Raw genomic sequence first — 15,049 nt, 5'->3', positions numbered from 1 at the left:
CATTGACCTATTTCATTCCAGTACATATCCTGGACCTTTCCCACATATGAAGACCAAGAGGGGACCTGAATTCATGGTCAGTGAGAAAAGACCGATATCCATATATATACAGAATGAGTTCTCAATGGGATACCTCATTGCCTGTGGGGAAGAGGGGAGTAGAATAAGCATACATCGGTTTCCAGAAGGGTAGTCATATTAGCCTGTTGAAGCAAAAACAATGGAAGACCTTGCAGCATCTTAATGGCCAACAGATTAATGATGGCATTGTTACAGAGATCTGGGAGCCTATCTGGAGTTAGATAAAAAAGGATGTGGATTGGGCAAGGGAGGCGAAGCTGTAGGAGTTCCTGATGCTGTTGTTTGGGATCTCATACAGGATTAGCAATAGTGCCACCTGCTTTAGCATTCTGCTTGCTTCCAACATGATCTGCTTGTATATTTGTAAATAAACTGGACTTAACTGCCAGGGGTCCTTTACCTTTAAATAAACTGTTATTACAAAAAAAAAAAACATTCTAAGTCTCCAGCACTCACTCTCATTACAAGGAAAACACAAATGTAAAAATGGCAGCCCTGGAACTTAGTGCTGCTTGGAGTGACCCCCTTTTTGGTGATATTTGCAATAGCCAGTGGTCAAGGGAAGAAAAGGAGACCATTGGGGTAGGAAAGGGACAAACTATGAGAAAAAAAATATAAACACAAGAACTGAGTTTACCTTGAGGGTCGACTTCTTTAGCAATCTTGAGAGCATCAGAGTTGGCCAGGTCTGAATTTGCTGGGGACACTGCAAGGATGAGGCAGTTCTCTTTGGTGACAAACTGCATTAGCATTTCACGGATCTGGAACTCAATGTCAGCAGGCTGGTCTCCAACTGGAACCTTAGTCATGCCGGGAAGATCCACCAGGGTCAGACTCAGGACTAGATAAAGGAAGAGAAGGAGATGCCCAGGCTGGGTGATGTTGCTTTGCTATGGGATGTCTCATAGGAACGTAAGAAGTGGGCAAAGTATTCTACAGCCTAGAGAAGAGGTAGTCAATGTGGTGTTTTCCAGATGGGATATGACAACTGCCAGGGATGGTGGGAATTCTAGTCCAGAAAACATCCAGAGGGTCACAGATTCCCCACTCACAGTCTAGAATGGTGTTCTGCAGCGTTCAAAATCAAATGTCCATCCACAGGAGCCAATTCCAAGGTCCCTTCAACCCTCCCAATAAAATATTTGAGGGGGCCAGGCCCCCCAAAATTGATGGGGATTGCTATTCAATTGGGTTGCATGCACCCCATGTGGGGTTAATTATGTAGGGTGGGGCTTACCTGACCTCTCCAATAATTTATTCAAGTTGGTACCCCTGCATCCATCTGTTCCTCTGCTTTACTTTCAAACACAGCCAACCAGATGTCTCTGGGAAGCAGGTTGATATAAGTCAGCCTTCCCGAACCTGATACCCTCCAGATGTTTTGCAGCTCCCATCAGCCACCCACAGCCAGCATGGCCTTAGTGGGTGGGTCTAATGAGAACTGTAGTCTAAGCATCTAGAGGGCCACGAAGCTGGGGAAGGTTAATTAAGTGTCTTTAATCAGCCCTATTCATATTATTATATGCCTTCATCATGGCATTACCTCCCCCAATCATGTTCTTTTATTATGTTGTGAACCACCCCTTGTTCTTCAGATGAAGGGTGATATACAAATTTAGTATATTATTATTATTATTATTATTATTATTATTATTATTATTATTATTATACCATCACCACCACCACCACCCAAACTGAAATGTTCCGGACATTTTACCCTAGATGAGTTTCACATACAGGAGTTTCACATAATCCCAAGCCTTGGTGGCAACCATACAAGATGGAGTCCGAAGCTTCCACCGCCCACACTTGGCACAAAGAGGGGACTTACCATGGGGAGAATAGACTCGGAGATTGATTGGGACAGGAGAGATGCCCTTGTTTGAGCCAGTTATCCTGTCAGTCTCAGCCTCGATCTCCTGACGTATCTCATCAAAGTCAGTGAACTTCTTTCCCTTGCAGTGTAGGAACTCACCATATTCTAGGAAAGGGGTGTGTGGGAGGAAAGGTCAGGTTTGCATTTCTGGTACAGGAAGTATTGGTTTAAAGTGCAGGGATCTTTCCTATTCTAATTAATTCAAGAAAGTTCTGGAAACTTCTCTGTGTGATACAAGCTGGTGGAAGCTGGAAGTTTCTAGCTGACAAGTAAGCTTCTATTCTGCCTGGAAACAAGCAGAAGGTTCCTGATGTTTGGGTTATTCCTTCAGAGAAGCTGAGTTTGAGTTAAACTGGTTCTGCTCTTTCGCTCAAGGTCATGCTGCTGACTATAAGAACAGGCCAGAAGGAACCTGGGTTTCACTTTCTGTCTCTCTTTCCTTTGGGTGTGGAGGTCTGATATATAGAATGCTTAGTGCTAAAGTTTTAGTTTTATTGTAAGCTACGTTTTTTACCGCAACTGGATTTTTCCAGTGAGAGACCGTGCCAATCCTGAGTTGATGTATTTGAACTGTTATGCTAATTTACCTTCAGCAAAGTCTGCTGAATGAAGCGAATTGCCTCCAAGTTATTTTTGGGAAACCTGCATTGTATTTGAGCTTTTACTCTGCTTGTTATATATGGAGCTCAGCTCTGGAGATCAATATGGAGCAATACCATGACAGGAACAACAGTAGAAAATCACAGGCACCTGACTTGGGGAAACTGAGCAAATTGGATGATTTTGGTTTCATCAACTCATGTAACTGTTGAGTTGAAAGCGACCCTGATCATCTACTCCAGTGGTCCTCAGCTGGTCCAGGATTGAAACCCACCTGTGACTCCCACCCCTGCAACATGGGACCTACTTTCACATATTCACTTTTGGTTTATGCTTAATAGCACTCATAAGGCACATGATTAATCTTAAAATGGCAATTTGCTGAGCAACATACATAGCATTGCTGCTAAATGAAAACCAGGAAGGAACTTGCCTTCTGACGCAACCCTGTATCCGATTGTAGGGGTGTCCCTGCTCCTTCTAAATCTCATTTCCTGCACCTAGACTTCTGTTAACACTTTCACGGCCCCCAGATGATGCTATGATGGCAACCGCTAGGCAGTTGAGCTATCCACAGCAGAAGGTACCTCTGTATTCTAGCCCCCAGCATCACTTCCACTCTGGGAGAGCTCTAGAAAGCCATAGAAACAAACTAGAAAGTGAAAAGAGTGCCCCTATGGCTTTGAGAGCTCCCTCCCTACAGGGACCATAGCTGCCAAGTTATCCCTTTTTTTAAGGGATTTTCCCTTATGCTGAATAGGCTTCCTCGCGAGAAAAGGGAAAACTTGGCAGCTATGACAGGGACAGCTATTGGAAGGGGGAGATTACAGGTAGCTAGAAATACCTTTCTTACTGAAAAAGGCTCTTGCCCTTCTCCTGCCACTTTGCAGCACTCATGGAAATAGATAAAACAAAGGGTCTTATCATAAGAATGTGTTGTAGCCGAGATCCCGCATTTAGTGTTCCTTTGGTTTGGTCAGCCTTAGCTGAAGTCCAACATGGCAGCAACAGTTTTGCTGTGACCCGCCTGGGATGGCCTCACAACACACCTGTGGGTCCGGATCCACTGGTTGAAGATGCATGATCTAGTCCAACCCCCTTGCAATGCACAAATTACAGCTAAAGCATGCCTGACAAGTGGCCATCTAGCTTCTGCTTAACAACCTCCAATGAAGGAAAGTCCACCACCTTCTAAGGGTGTTCTTTCCACATTTGAACAGTTCTTGCCCTCAGAATGTTCCTCCTAATGTCTAGCTGGAATCTCTCTCATGTCATTTTAATCCATTGGTACAAATTCTATGTTCTAGAGCAGGATAAAACAAGCTTGTTTCACCTTCCATGTGGCAACCCTTCAGTTATTTCAAGGTGGCTATCATATCACCTCAACCATTCCTCATAAGGCTTTGTTTCCAGACCATTTATCATCTTGGTCACCTCACTCTGCACATGGTTCCACCTTGTCAAGCTCCTTCTTAAATTGTGGAGCCCAAACTGGACACTGGATTCCAGCAGACCAAGGCAGAATGTTGTTGTTGAGTCGTTGAGTCGTATCCGACTCTTCGTGACCCCCTGGACCTGAGCACGCCAGGCACTCCAGTTTGGTCAGACTCATGGCAGAACAGAATGGTGTTATTGCTTTCCATGATTTGGACACTTGATGCAGCCAAGAATAGCATTAGCTTTTTTTGTTGCTGCATCACAATGTTGACTCATGTTAAGCTTGTGGTCTACTAAGACCCCCTAGATCCTTTTCACATGTACTACTGGCAAGCCAGGTGTCCTCCATCTTATATTTGTGCATCTGATTATTCCTGCCTAAGTGCAGGACAAGGGTGAGACGCATTTCTATTTCAATTATCGTCAATATTATCATCTATAAATAGGGATATGCAATTCAATGCAAATCTCAATCTTCCTTTATTATCTTGTTTTGTGATGCATTCCATTTTCCTCCGCAATGTGTATGGCTTTTCTTCTTCTTCTTCTTCTTCTTCTTCTTCTTCTTCTTCTTCTTCTTCTTCTTCTTCTTCTTCTTCTTCTTCTTCTTCTTTGCAAGCCACAAGGACGGCTGCCTGGCTGAAGCTGCTGGGTTTTTGTTCGCCTTCAGGATCAATTCCTTCCCCAGGCTCCTGTGCTGTTTGCCCTCTCTCCCAAACCCTGCCTTTTCTGCCTGCTTTGTGGCTCCTGCTGTTGCCATCAAACAAGATCTCCAATATTTCCTGAATTGCATCTTGCATATATGAAAACTGTGCATGGGAACAACAACATAAAAGAAGTGTTGAGTTTTCCCTATCGGTATGAAGAACAGAAATAATTATGCGGAACTTTGGGAGACAACTTTGCATTTACACCACTCTGAGGTATTCTACAAGTAGTATATACATTTTACAAAATAAAAATAGAATACTGAAACAAAAGAGGAGAGAGAGGGGCTGGTGTACCTGTGGGGGAGTTGACCAGTTGCAGGACCAAAGGGCGCCTGGTGACAATGCCGGATCCACGGGGTAAGAAGTCCCTGAAAAGCAAAAGGAGAAGAGTTCTGATGAAGGGCAGCTTCTCAAAAACAGACTGCATCACAGGATCACTGCAGCCCAGTGGCGTAACATGGGGGGGCGCTACAGGGATGGTTGCCCTGGGCACAAAATTGTTAGCGGTACAAAATTTCAACTCCCGATGCTGCCTCAATACAGCTGCACACTTCCGTCACTGGGCTCCATAAAAAACAGCTTCTCCATTCAAATCAGGAAGTGACCTCTCCAGACAACGGAGTGTCTCTTCTTTTATTTATCTCTGTGGCTAGGATCTCCTGGGTGATGCGGACACCATTACGCATGTGCATGCATACTCCATCCGTTTCCCTCCGTCACACACACCCTCCACGTGGTCCCGGGCACTGGCAACCTGTTATGCCACTGCTGCAGTCTCTGGTTTCTGCATAACCAAACAAGTGGAATGTGCTTCCACTTCCCCTTTTCTTTGGTATGATGCATGCTTTGTTCAAAGATCACAACATTACTGCATCAGCCTTAATGGAGGGAGGACAACTTTGGGGGGTTTGTCTCAGATTTGCATAGAGAAATGATAAATATCCAGCTGTTAAGTTTTATATGTAGCCACCCACATGGCATCAAAACAAACTTGGAAAATCTTTTACATTTCGGGTGAAGCTCACATCCATATTATTATTGTTGTTGTTGTTGTTGTTGTTGTTGTTGCCCCATAATGGCAGGTGACAGTGTAAAATACAGTAATACTTCTGTCCAGAGACACAACAGCAAAGGCACACAAATCCCTTAATTACTGGTTTCGGTGTGATACAGTAGAGCCAGTGTGGTGCAGTGGCTAGAGCTTTGGCCTGGGGCCTGGGAGACCAGGGTTCAAACCCCACTTGGCCTTGAAGCTCACTGGGTGTGACCTTGGCCCAGTCACAGCCTTACCCTAACCTGCCTCGCAGGGTTGTTGTAGAGATTAAATGAGATGGGGGAGAAGCATGTATGTGCCACCTTGAGCTCCTTGGAGAGAAGCGATAAAATGCAATAAATAAATAAATAGGAGTTTATTTCTAATCTATTAAATACTTAACAGTGAAATAGAGCTTTTGCATTATTGGGGGGGGGAATGTGAAGAAATCAGAAATTGCCACTGCAAACACACACTTATCTGACAACAATTCCCACTAAACTCAATGGGACTAACTTTTGAGAAAAAAATGCAGGAGATTTCAGCCTAAAGCTGGCACTGGGCTAATTCAGAGATTATGAATAACAAATGCTCCACCCACATTCATCAGCCCATAAGAAATAAATTAGGGTGAAGCTGGAGGGAATAAGCTTTTAATGAACAATGCAGTGTATCTTTTCTAAACAGGACTTACTTAACATAACCTAGGAGAGTCTTTGCAGGGAAGACATGGCCAGATAACATAGCAATACAATAGTTAAGTGTTCATGGGGAATCTCTGCTTTAATGCTGCTTTCAGCTAATTGCGGAAAAGCCATGGCCGCAGCTCTGAAGGCCCCCAGGGTGAGAGCAACCAAACTGCCGCTTAAGTTGGTTCCATGAATCAATGAGATCCTGTCAGCTGAGTTCTAGCACACTGCTGAAACCCACAGAGGGCAAACAATCCCTCTGCAACAAAATCAGTTGCAGCCAAGCATTTGCTGATCACCTGGATTCCTCCTCACTGCTCAGAAAGAGGCTTGCGCTTTCAAATCAAGAGCAGCAGGGAACACGGTGGCAAAACCAATGCGGCAAACGTGGCAAAATGTGCATTGGGAATTTTATAGGAAGGAAGTTCATCAATTTTTTCTTAAGATTGCTGATTTAGCAGCCACAACCCACAAGTATTCCCCCTCCCCGAGTAATTCTTAAATGACTCTCTCTTCCATAAACCTCTGCAGTCCACACACCACAAAGCGAGTTGTGCTGCTCTCTCTGACACTCGTAAGTTCCACTAGAGTTGCATCACCCATCTTTGGCTTCAGCTCTGGGTGTCCTGGATTCCTCTCTTTGCAGAGTTCTGATCACACAGGGTGCTTCCATGGGTGGACAACTTAACACAGCCTTCTCCAACCTGGTGCCCTCTGGATGCTTTGGACTACAATTCCCTTTGGCCCGAGCCAGCACTAAAGTGTCCCATAGAGAAGGAGCTGGCCAGAAAGAGGCCATAACAAGACAGAAAATGTCTTGAATGGCAGTGCAACAAGCCATTTTTACACTACTGTATTTTACACCTCCTAGTGGTGAAACAATAAAACAGCTAGCACATTTGTAAAGCTAAGCAGGGTCCGGTGTGGTTTCACATTGGATGAGCCACTGCATGCTGAGATTCCTGAAGCTAGAGCTCCCTTCCAACTCTACAACTATAATTCTATGAAATCATGCAGATAGTCTATCATGTGTCAAAAGGGGTAGATTTTCTGAGCACATGTTTCCCACTCTACTTGCACAAAAATGGGGCAAGCAATTAAACAGCGCAAGGCGCACAGGTGTTTTTGCTATTGGTGCTGGAGAGGGGAACTCTGTTGTTGTTGCTGGGTGACAAATCACATCTTTCTCCCTGACCATGCTGACTGGGGCTGGTGAAAATTGGGAGTCCAGTAACTTCTGTAGAGCCACAGATGCTCCACTCCTGTCGTACATGGTGCTGTAGCAGAGTCTCTCTCTCTCTCTCTCTCTCTCTCTCTCTCTCTCTCTCTCTCTCTCTGTGTGTGTGTGTGTGTGTGTGATGCAATTACACCTCAACTTTCTCCCAAATTTGGATACCTGTTGGCTCTCAATCAATATTTTGAAGAGGCAGGTATGCTGCACTTAAGCCAATAAAGGTAATTTCAGGTTTGCAAAAATGGAACCATGGTGTGCCCAGCTATTTCACTAATCATGCATTTTAAAGGCGCATTTCAAAGTAATGCTACATGCAGCAAGAACGTTCCAAATGCTATGGAAATAAATGCAGCATTTTTATGTGCCAGCCATAAAACATTATTTGTATGAATGAATAGTAGGTGCTGGCATTCTGTGAAGGTCCCAGTTAGCTTACAAGTTAAAAGAATCAATATGTAAAGAAAGGAAAACTCGCCCGTGAATGGGAGAGTAATAAAGATGTGGATAAAAAGCAAGTAAAGAGAGGAATAAATTGAAAGATACCGGTATACAGATAATCGGGAGTAAGATACCGGTATAAAGATAATCGGGAGTCCTTTTTTCTGCTTTTTTGTACTCTTTGTTTGTTTGTTTCGGGGTTTTTTTGTATTTATCTTTTGTGCTTATATTTTCCTTTGGAATTTAGTTGAATTATGATTATATGATTGGTGTTATATTATGATTTATGTTACATCTATGATTTATGTTACATTTATGATTTATGTTATATTTCTTTGTATTATATTAGGATCTACGTTATATTATGTATGGAAATATAATTTTAGTATGTATGAATATGTTTATGTTTGAGTTTAAGATTATGTTTGTGTTTATATCTATATATAATTTTCTTTATGGGTTTTATTTTTTTAATCCTTTCCCCCCCTTTTTGGACCCTTTTTGGTCCCTTTCCTCTGTATTTTGCAATGTTATTTTGTGTATAGCTTTAAAATTTGAAAATAAAGATCTTTATAAAGATCTTTTTAAAATCAATATTAGTGCATTAATACCCCCCAGAGAGCACTGAAAAGTCTAGCTTGTTGCACCCCATACAGGCTGAATAAAAATGGACACCTCTCGCCACATACATAATGAAATATCATTTGGACAAGAGTTCTACATCCTGCTTATCACAGTGATCTGCCAGGTCAGGTTGCCGGGTCAGGAGCCTCCCAGATCCTGAGACTGAGTTGTGACAAATAAAGCATCAACCACAGTCACTGAGAGCATGTCATTAAAATAAAAACACAAAGCCCAACTAGTGAGCAAACATGTCCCTGCTTGGAAGTTAAGACAGGAACCTTAGCTAAAGAAATGCTACTATAATAGGGAGGGAAAGAGGGCAGGCCCACCACCACCACCAGAGAGTCTTAATTTTGCAGAGATGGAGGTTAATTGGGAAGGGAGAGGAGAGAGGGGAGGAGGCAGACCCCATGGAGAGTTCATTCAGTAATTTGCAGCCTGCTCCTGCAGGGCTGAAGCTTGCAAGCTCTGTGCATACAGTGGTGCCTCGCTAGACGAATTTAATTTGTTCCATGGTCAATTCGTATAACGAAAAATTCGTCTAGCGAATCCCATAGGAATGCATTGAATTTTTTTCCCCCATAGGAACGCATTAATTGAATTTCAATGCATTCCTATGGGAAACTGCAATTTGCTAGACGAATTTTTCACAAAACGAATTCGTCTTGCGAGGCAACCTCCACTCAAAAAATCTCTTCGTTAAGCGAAAAATTCATCTTACAGGGCATTCGTCTAGCGAGACACCACTGTAGTTGACATCATCATCATCATCATCATCATCATCATTTAAGGGCACTCTTGCTCACTTGGGGATTCAAGCATTCCACCTGCCATCTGGAGTGGGGAAGGCAAACCTAGAGCCCTGGAGTGTCTGCATTTGGTCTGGATGATGCTACCAAAATTTGGGGTCCACAGCATGCCACCTCCAAACGACCTCCAGAGACAGTGGCAGTGTAGCAAGGGGAAGCAGGCAGAGCATAAGCAGCAGGCATGGGCACTTGGTGGGGTTGAAGGCAGTCACCTGAAACCCTGGAGAGCTGCTACCAGTCAGTGTAAGACAATACTGAGCTAGATGGACCTATGGTCTGACTGGGCCCCAGCTGCACTATCCATTTAAAGCAGCATTACACCACTTTCGACAATCATGGGCCACATTCATGTCATACCTTTAAAGCACTATGACCCTACTTTAAACTGTCATGGCGACCCAAAATTACCTGTGATTGTTAAACCACTCTGGGGAAATTGTATCTCTGTCAGGGAAATGGGGGTCTCCTAACAACTCTCAGAACTACAGCTCCCAGGATTCTTTGGGGGAAACCATGGCAGTTTAAAGTGGCTTGTTGGTTAGAGTGCGGTGCTGATAACGCCAAGGTTGCAGGTTCAATCCCTGTATAGCTGCATAGTCCTGCATTGCAGGGAGTTGAACTAGATGGTTTTCTTTTTCTTTATTAGTTTTATATATAACAGTCAAACAACACAACACACAAACAAACACCAACAAAACATCACATCCAATAGAAAGAAATAGTTACATAAAAATAAAATAACTTTCTTCCTTATGTTTTGACTTCCGCCAACCTCAACGTGGGTCTTTTGTTTCCTTAGTAACTGCCTATTATATATTGTTTGACTTAGCATGAACTATATTTTAATTATATATTTCTAACATAAGGTATCCCCTTCATGGATCAATGCCTTGTCGTGGCGAAGGGGCTTGAATAACTCAGAGAAGCTATGAGCTATGCCATGCAGGGCCACCCAAGATGGACAGGTCATAGTGGAGAGTTTTGACTAAACGTGATCCACCTGGAGAAGGAACTGGCAAGCCACTCCAGTATCCCTGCCAAGAAAACTCCATGGACAAAGACAACAGGCATATAAAAGTTATGACGCTGGAAGATGAGCCCCTCAGGTCGGAAGGCGTCCAACATGCTACTGAGGAAGAGCGGAGGACAAGTACAAGTAGATTCAGAGCTGATGAAGCGGCTGGGCCAAAGCCGAAAGGACGCTCAGTTGCGGATATGCCTGGAAGCGAAAGGAAAGTCCGATGCTGTAAAGAAAAATATTGCATAGGAACCTGGAATGTAAGAACCATGAATAGAGGTAAGCTGGATGTGGTCAAAAATGAGATGACAAGAATAAATATCGACATCCTGGGCATCAGTGAACTAAAATGGAAGGGAATGGGTGAATTCAGTTCGGGTGACTATCATATCTACTACTGTGGGCAAGAATCCTGTAGAAGAAATGGAGTAGCCCTCATAGTCAACAAAAGAGTGGCAAAAGCTGTAATGGGATGCAATCTCAAAAATGACAGAATGATCTCGATACGAATCCAAGGCAGACCTTTTAACATCACAGTAATCCAAGTTTATGCACCAACTACCGGTGCTGAAGAAAGTGAAATTGACCAATTCTATGAAGACCTACAACACCTTCTAGAAATGACACCAAAGAAGGATGTTCTTCTCATTACAGGGGATTGGAATGCTAAAGTAGGGAATCAAGAGATAAAAGGAACAACTGGCAAGTTTGGCCTTGGAGTTCAAAATGAAGCAGGGCAAAGGCTAATAGAGTTCTGTCAAGAGAACAAGCTGGTCATCACAAACACTCTCTTCCAACAACACAAGAGACGACTCTACACATGGATATCACCAAATGGGCAGCATCGAAATCAGATTGATTATATTCTCTGCAGCCAAAGATGGAGAAGCTCTATACAGTCAGCAAAAACAAGACCTGGAGCTGACTGTAACTCAGACCATCAGCTTCTTATAGCAAAATTCCAGCTTAAACTGAAGAAAGTAGGAAAAACCACTGGGCCAGTAAGATACAATCTGAATCAAATCCCTTATGAATACACAGTGGAAGTGAGGAACAGGTTTAAGGATTTAGATTTGGTGGACAGAGTGCCTGAAGAACTATGGATGGAGGCTCGTAACATTATACAGGAGGCAGCAACGAAAACCATCCCAAGGAAAAGGAAATGCAAGAAGGCAAAATGGCTGTCCAACGAGGCCTTACAAATAGCGGAGGAGAGGAGGCAAGCAAAATGCAAGGGAGATAGGGAAAGATACAGGAAACTGAATGCAGATTTCCAAAAAACAGCAAGGAGAGATAAGAGGGTCTTCTTAAATGAGCAATGCAAAGAAATAGAGGAAAACAATAGAATGGGGAAAACCAGAGATCTGTTCAAGAAAATTGGAGATATGAAAGGAACATTTCGTACAAAGATTACCATAATCAAGGACAAAAGTGGTAAGGACCTAACAGAAGCAGAAGACATCAAGAAGAGGTGGCAAGAATACACAGAGGAATTATACCAGAAAGATATGGAGGTCTCGTACACCCCAGGTAGTGTGGTTGCTGACCTTGAGCCAGACATCTTGGAGAGTGAAGTCAAATGGGCCTTAGAAAGCACTGCTAATAACAAAGCCAGTGGAAGTGATGATATTCCAGCTGAACTATTTAAAATTTTAAAAGATGATGCTGTTAAGGTGCTACACCCAATATGCCAGCAAGTTTGGAAAACTCAGCAATGGCCAGAGGATTGGAGAAGATCAGTCTACATCCCAATTCCAAAGAAGGGCAGTGCCAAAGAATGCTCCAACTACCGCACAATTGCGCTCATTTCACACGCTAGCAAGGTTATGCTGAAAATTCTACAAGGCAGGCTTAGGCAGTATGTGGACCGAGAACTCCCAGAAGTGCAAGCTGGATTTCGAAAGGGCAGAGGAACCAGAGACCAAATAGCAAACATGCGCTGGATTATGGAGAAAGCTAGAGAGTTCCAGAAAAACGTCTACTTCTGCTTCATTGACTATGCAAAAGCCTTTGACTGTGTCGACCACAGCAAACTATGGCAAGTTCTTAAAGAAATGGGAGTGCCTGATCACCTCATCTGTCTCCTGAGAAATCTCTATGTGGGACAAGAAGCTACAGTTAGAACTGGATATGGAACAACTGATTGGTTCAAAATTGGGAAAGGATTACGACAAGGTTGTATATTGTCTCCCTGCTTATTTAACTTATATGCAGAATTCATCATGCGAAAGGCTGGACTAGATGAATCCCAAGCAGGAATTAAGATTGCCGGAAGAAATATCAACAACCTCAGATATGCAGATGACACAACCTTGATGGCAGAAAGTGAGGAGGAATTAAAGAACCTTTTAATGAGGGTGAAAGAGGAGAGCGCAAAATATGGTCTGAAGCTGAACATCAAAAAAACCAAGATCATGGCCACTGGTCCCATCACCTCCTGGCAAATAGAAGGGGAAGAAATGGAGGCAGTGAGAGATTTTACTTTCTTGGGCTCCTTGATCACTGCAGATGGTGACAGCAGTCACGAAATTAAAAGACGCCTGCTTCTTGGGAGAAAAGCAATGACAAACCTAGACAGCATCTTAAAAAGCAGAGACATCACCTTGCCGACAAAGGTCCGTATAGTTAAAGCTATGGTTTTCCCAGTAGTGATGTATGGAAGTGAGAGCTGGACCATAAAGAAGGCTGATCGCCGAAGAATTGATGCTTTTGAATTATGGTGCTGGAGGAGACTCTTGAGAGTCCCATGGACTGCTAGAAGATCAAACCTATCAATTCTTAAGGAAATCAGCCCTGAGTGCTCCCTGGAAGGACAGATCGTGAAGCTGAGGCTCCAATACTTTGGCCACCTCATGAGAAGAGAAGAATCCTTGGAAAAGACCCTGATGTTGGGAAAGATTGAGGGCACTAGGAGAAGGGGACGACAGAGGACAAGATGGTTGGACAGTGTTCTCGAAGCTACGAACATGAGTTTGACCAAACTACGGGAGGCAGTGCAAGACAGGAGTGCCTGGCGTGCTATGGTCCATGGGGTCACGAAGAGTCGGACACGACTAAACGACTAAACAACAACAACATAAGGTATTATATTGTGATAGTTAATCAAAGCATGTTAAAGATTTCATATGGGAACAACGTTCTTTCAAATATATTCTGTAAACATCTCACTTTTCTTTTGATTGATTCCTAATTTTCGCTGTCATCTTCGCCAGTTCCACATATTCAAATAATTTCACCTGCCATTCCTCTTTAGATGGTATTTTATCTCCTTTCCATCCTTTAGCTATATGCATTCTTGTGGCAGTCGTTGAATATAAGAATATACTCCTTCCTTCCTTTGGAATGTCTGCTGCCATAATGCCTAAGAGGAAGGCTTCCGGATTTTTAATGAAGGTTGATCTAAACATTTTTTAAGTTCATTATAAATAATTTCCCAAAAGCTTTTGATCTTTTTACAATTCTGACATATATGATATATTGTTCCCACAGCTTCTTTACACCTCCAGCACAGATCAGAACTAGTTTTGTACATTTTAGCTAATTTTCTGGGTGTAATAATTATTTATTTATTTATTTATTTATTTATTTATTTATTTATTTATTTATACCCTGCCCATCTGGCTGGGTTTCCCCAGCCACTCTGGGCAGCTTCCAACAAAATATTAAAATACAGTAGTCCACCAAACATTAAAAGCTTCACTAAACAGGGTTCCCTTCAGATGTCTTAGAAGACATCTGTTAGTTGTTGTTCTCTTTGACATCTGGTGGGAGGGTGTTACACAGGGTGGGTGCCACTACTAAGAAGGCCATCGGTAAATATACCATCAGTAAAACATCTTCATGAAATTCTCCTATAAATTATAGCAAACCGTGAACTTCAGATCTTTCTTCCATAATTTTCCCCAAGCTGCCATCATTATATTATACCCAAAGTCTTTAGACAAAAGAACCATTACAGATTTGACCTCTTCATCCATCATTTCCCAATCTAACAGGAGTTTATACATTCTAGAAAGTAATTTTTGCTTATTTTGCAGTAAGTTTTTCTCCAAATTCGATATTTCCATGGCAAAATCTTTTATTTTATCTACTTTGAAAACATCATTCAACTGGTGATATTGAAGCCAGTCAGCTACAAGATGTCAAATTTCTTCAAATTTTCTCAATTTTAACTGAGCTTCTTCCTCCTCCAGTAATTCCTTGTAAGTTGCCCAGTTTTTGCTCATACTGTATTCTTTTTCTTTAACAAGAGTGCCTCTATTGGCGATATCCACCAGGGTGTTTTTTGCTCCAGTAGGTTTTTATATTTGTCCCACACCCCAAATAGTGATCTTTTTATTACATGATTAAAAAAAACCCTATGCACTTTAACTTTTTCATAACATAAATTAGCCTGCCACCCGAATCTGTTATCAAATCCCTCAAGATCCAATATATTTGTGTTTTGTAAGGTCATCCATTGCTTTAACCAACAGAGGCAGGAGACTTCATAGTAAAGTT

The 15,049-nt window shown here is 42.6% G+C and overlaps 1 protein-coding gene across 11 annotated transcripts in view; it reads right to left on the bottom strand.

The window, feature by feature from the left end:
- Positions 1-15,049, bottom strand: part of DNM1 (dynamin 1) — a 148,403-nt gene that overhangs the window by 91,844 nt on the left and 41,510 nt on the right. For all 11 annotated transcript variants that reach the window (XR_009557002.1, XR_009557003.1, XR_009557001.1 and 8 more), the window contains exons 2-4: positions 4,999-5,072; positions 1,913-2,062; positions 719-922 (exon numbers count right to left, since the gene is read on the bottom strand). Coding sequence is in view for 8 of the 11 variants with exons in the window: in XM_060270180.1 (XP_060126163.1) it covers positions 719-922; positions 1,913-2,062; positions 4,999-5,072 (428 nt within the window). In the remaining 3 variants the exon portion in view is untranslated. The remainder of the gene's footprint in view (positions 1-718; positions 923-1,912; positions 2,063-4,998; positions 5,073-15,049) is intronic.

This window comes from Zootoca vivipara, chromosome Z (genome assembly GCF_963506605.1).
Source record: "Zootoca vivipara chromosome Z, rZooViv1.1, whole genome shotgun sequence".
NCBI lineage: Eukaryota > Metazoa > Chordata > Lepidosauria > Squamata > Lacertidae > Zootoca > Zootoca vivipara.
This window is presented reverse-complemented; position numbering and strand designations above follow the sequence as displayed.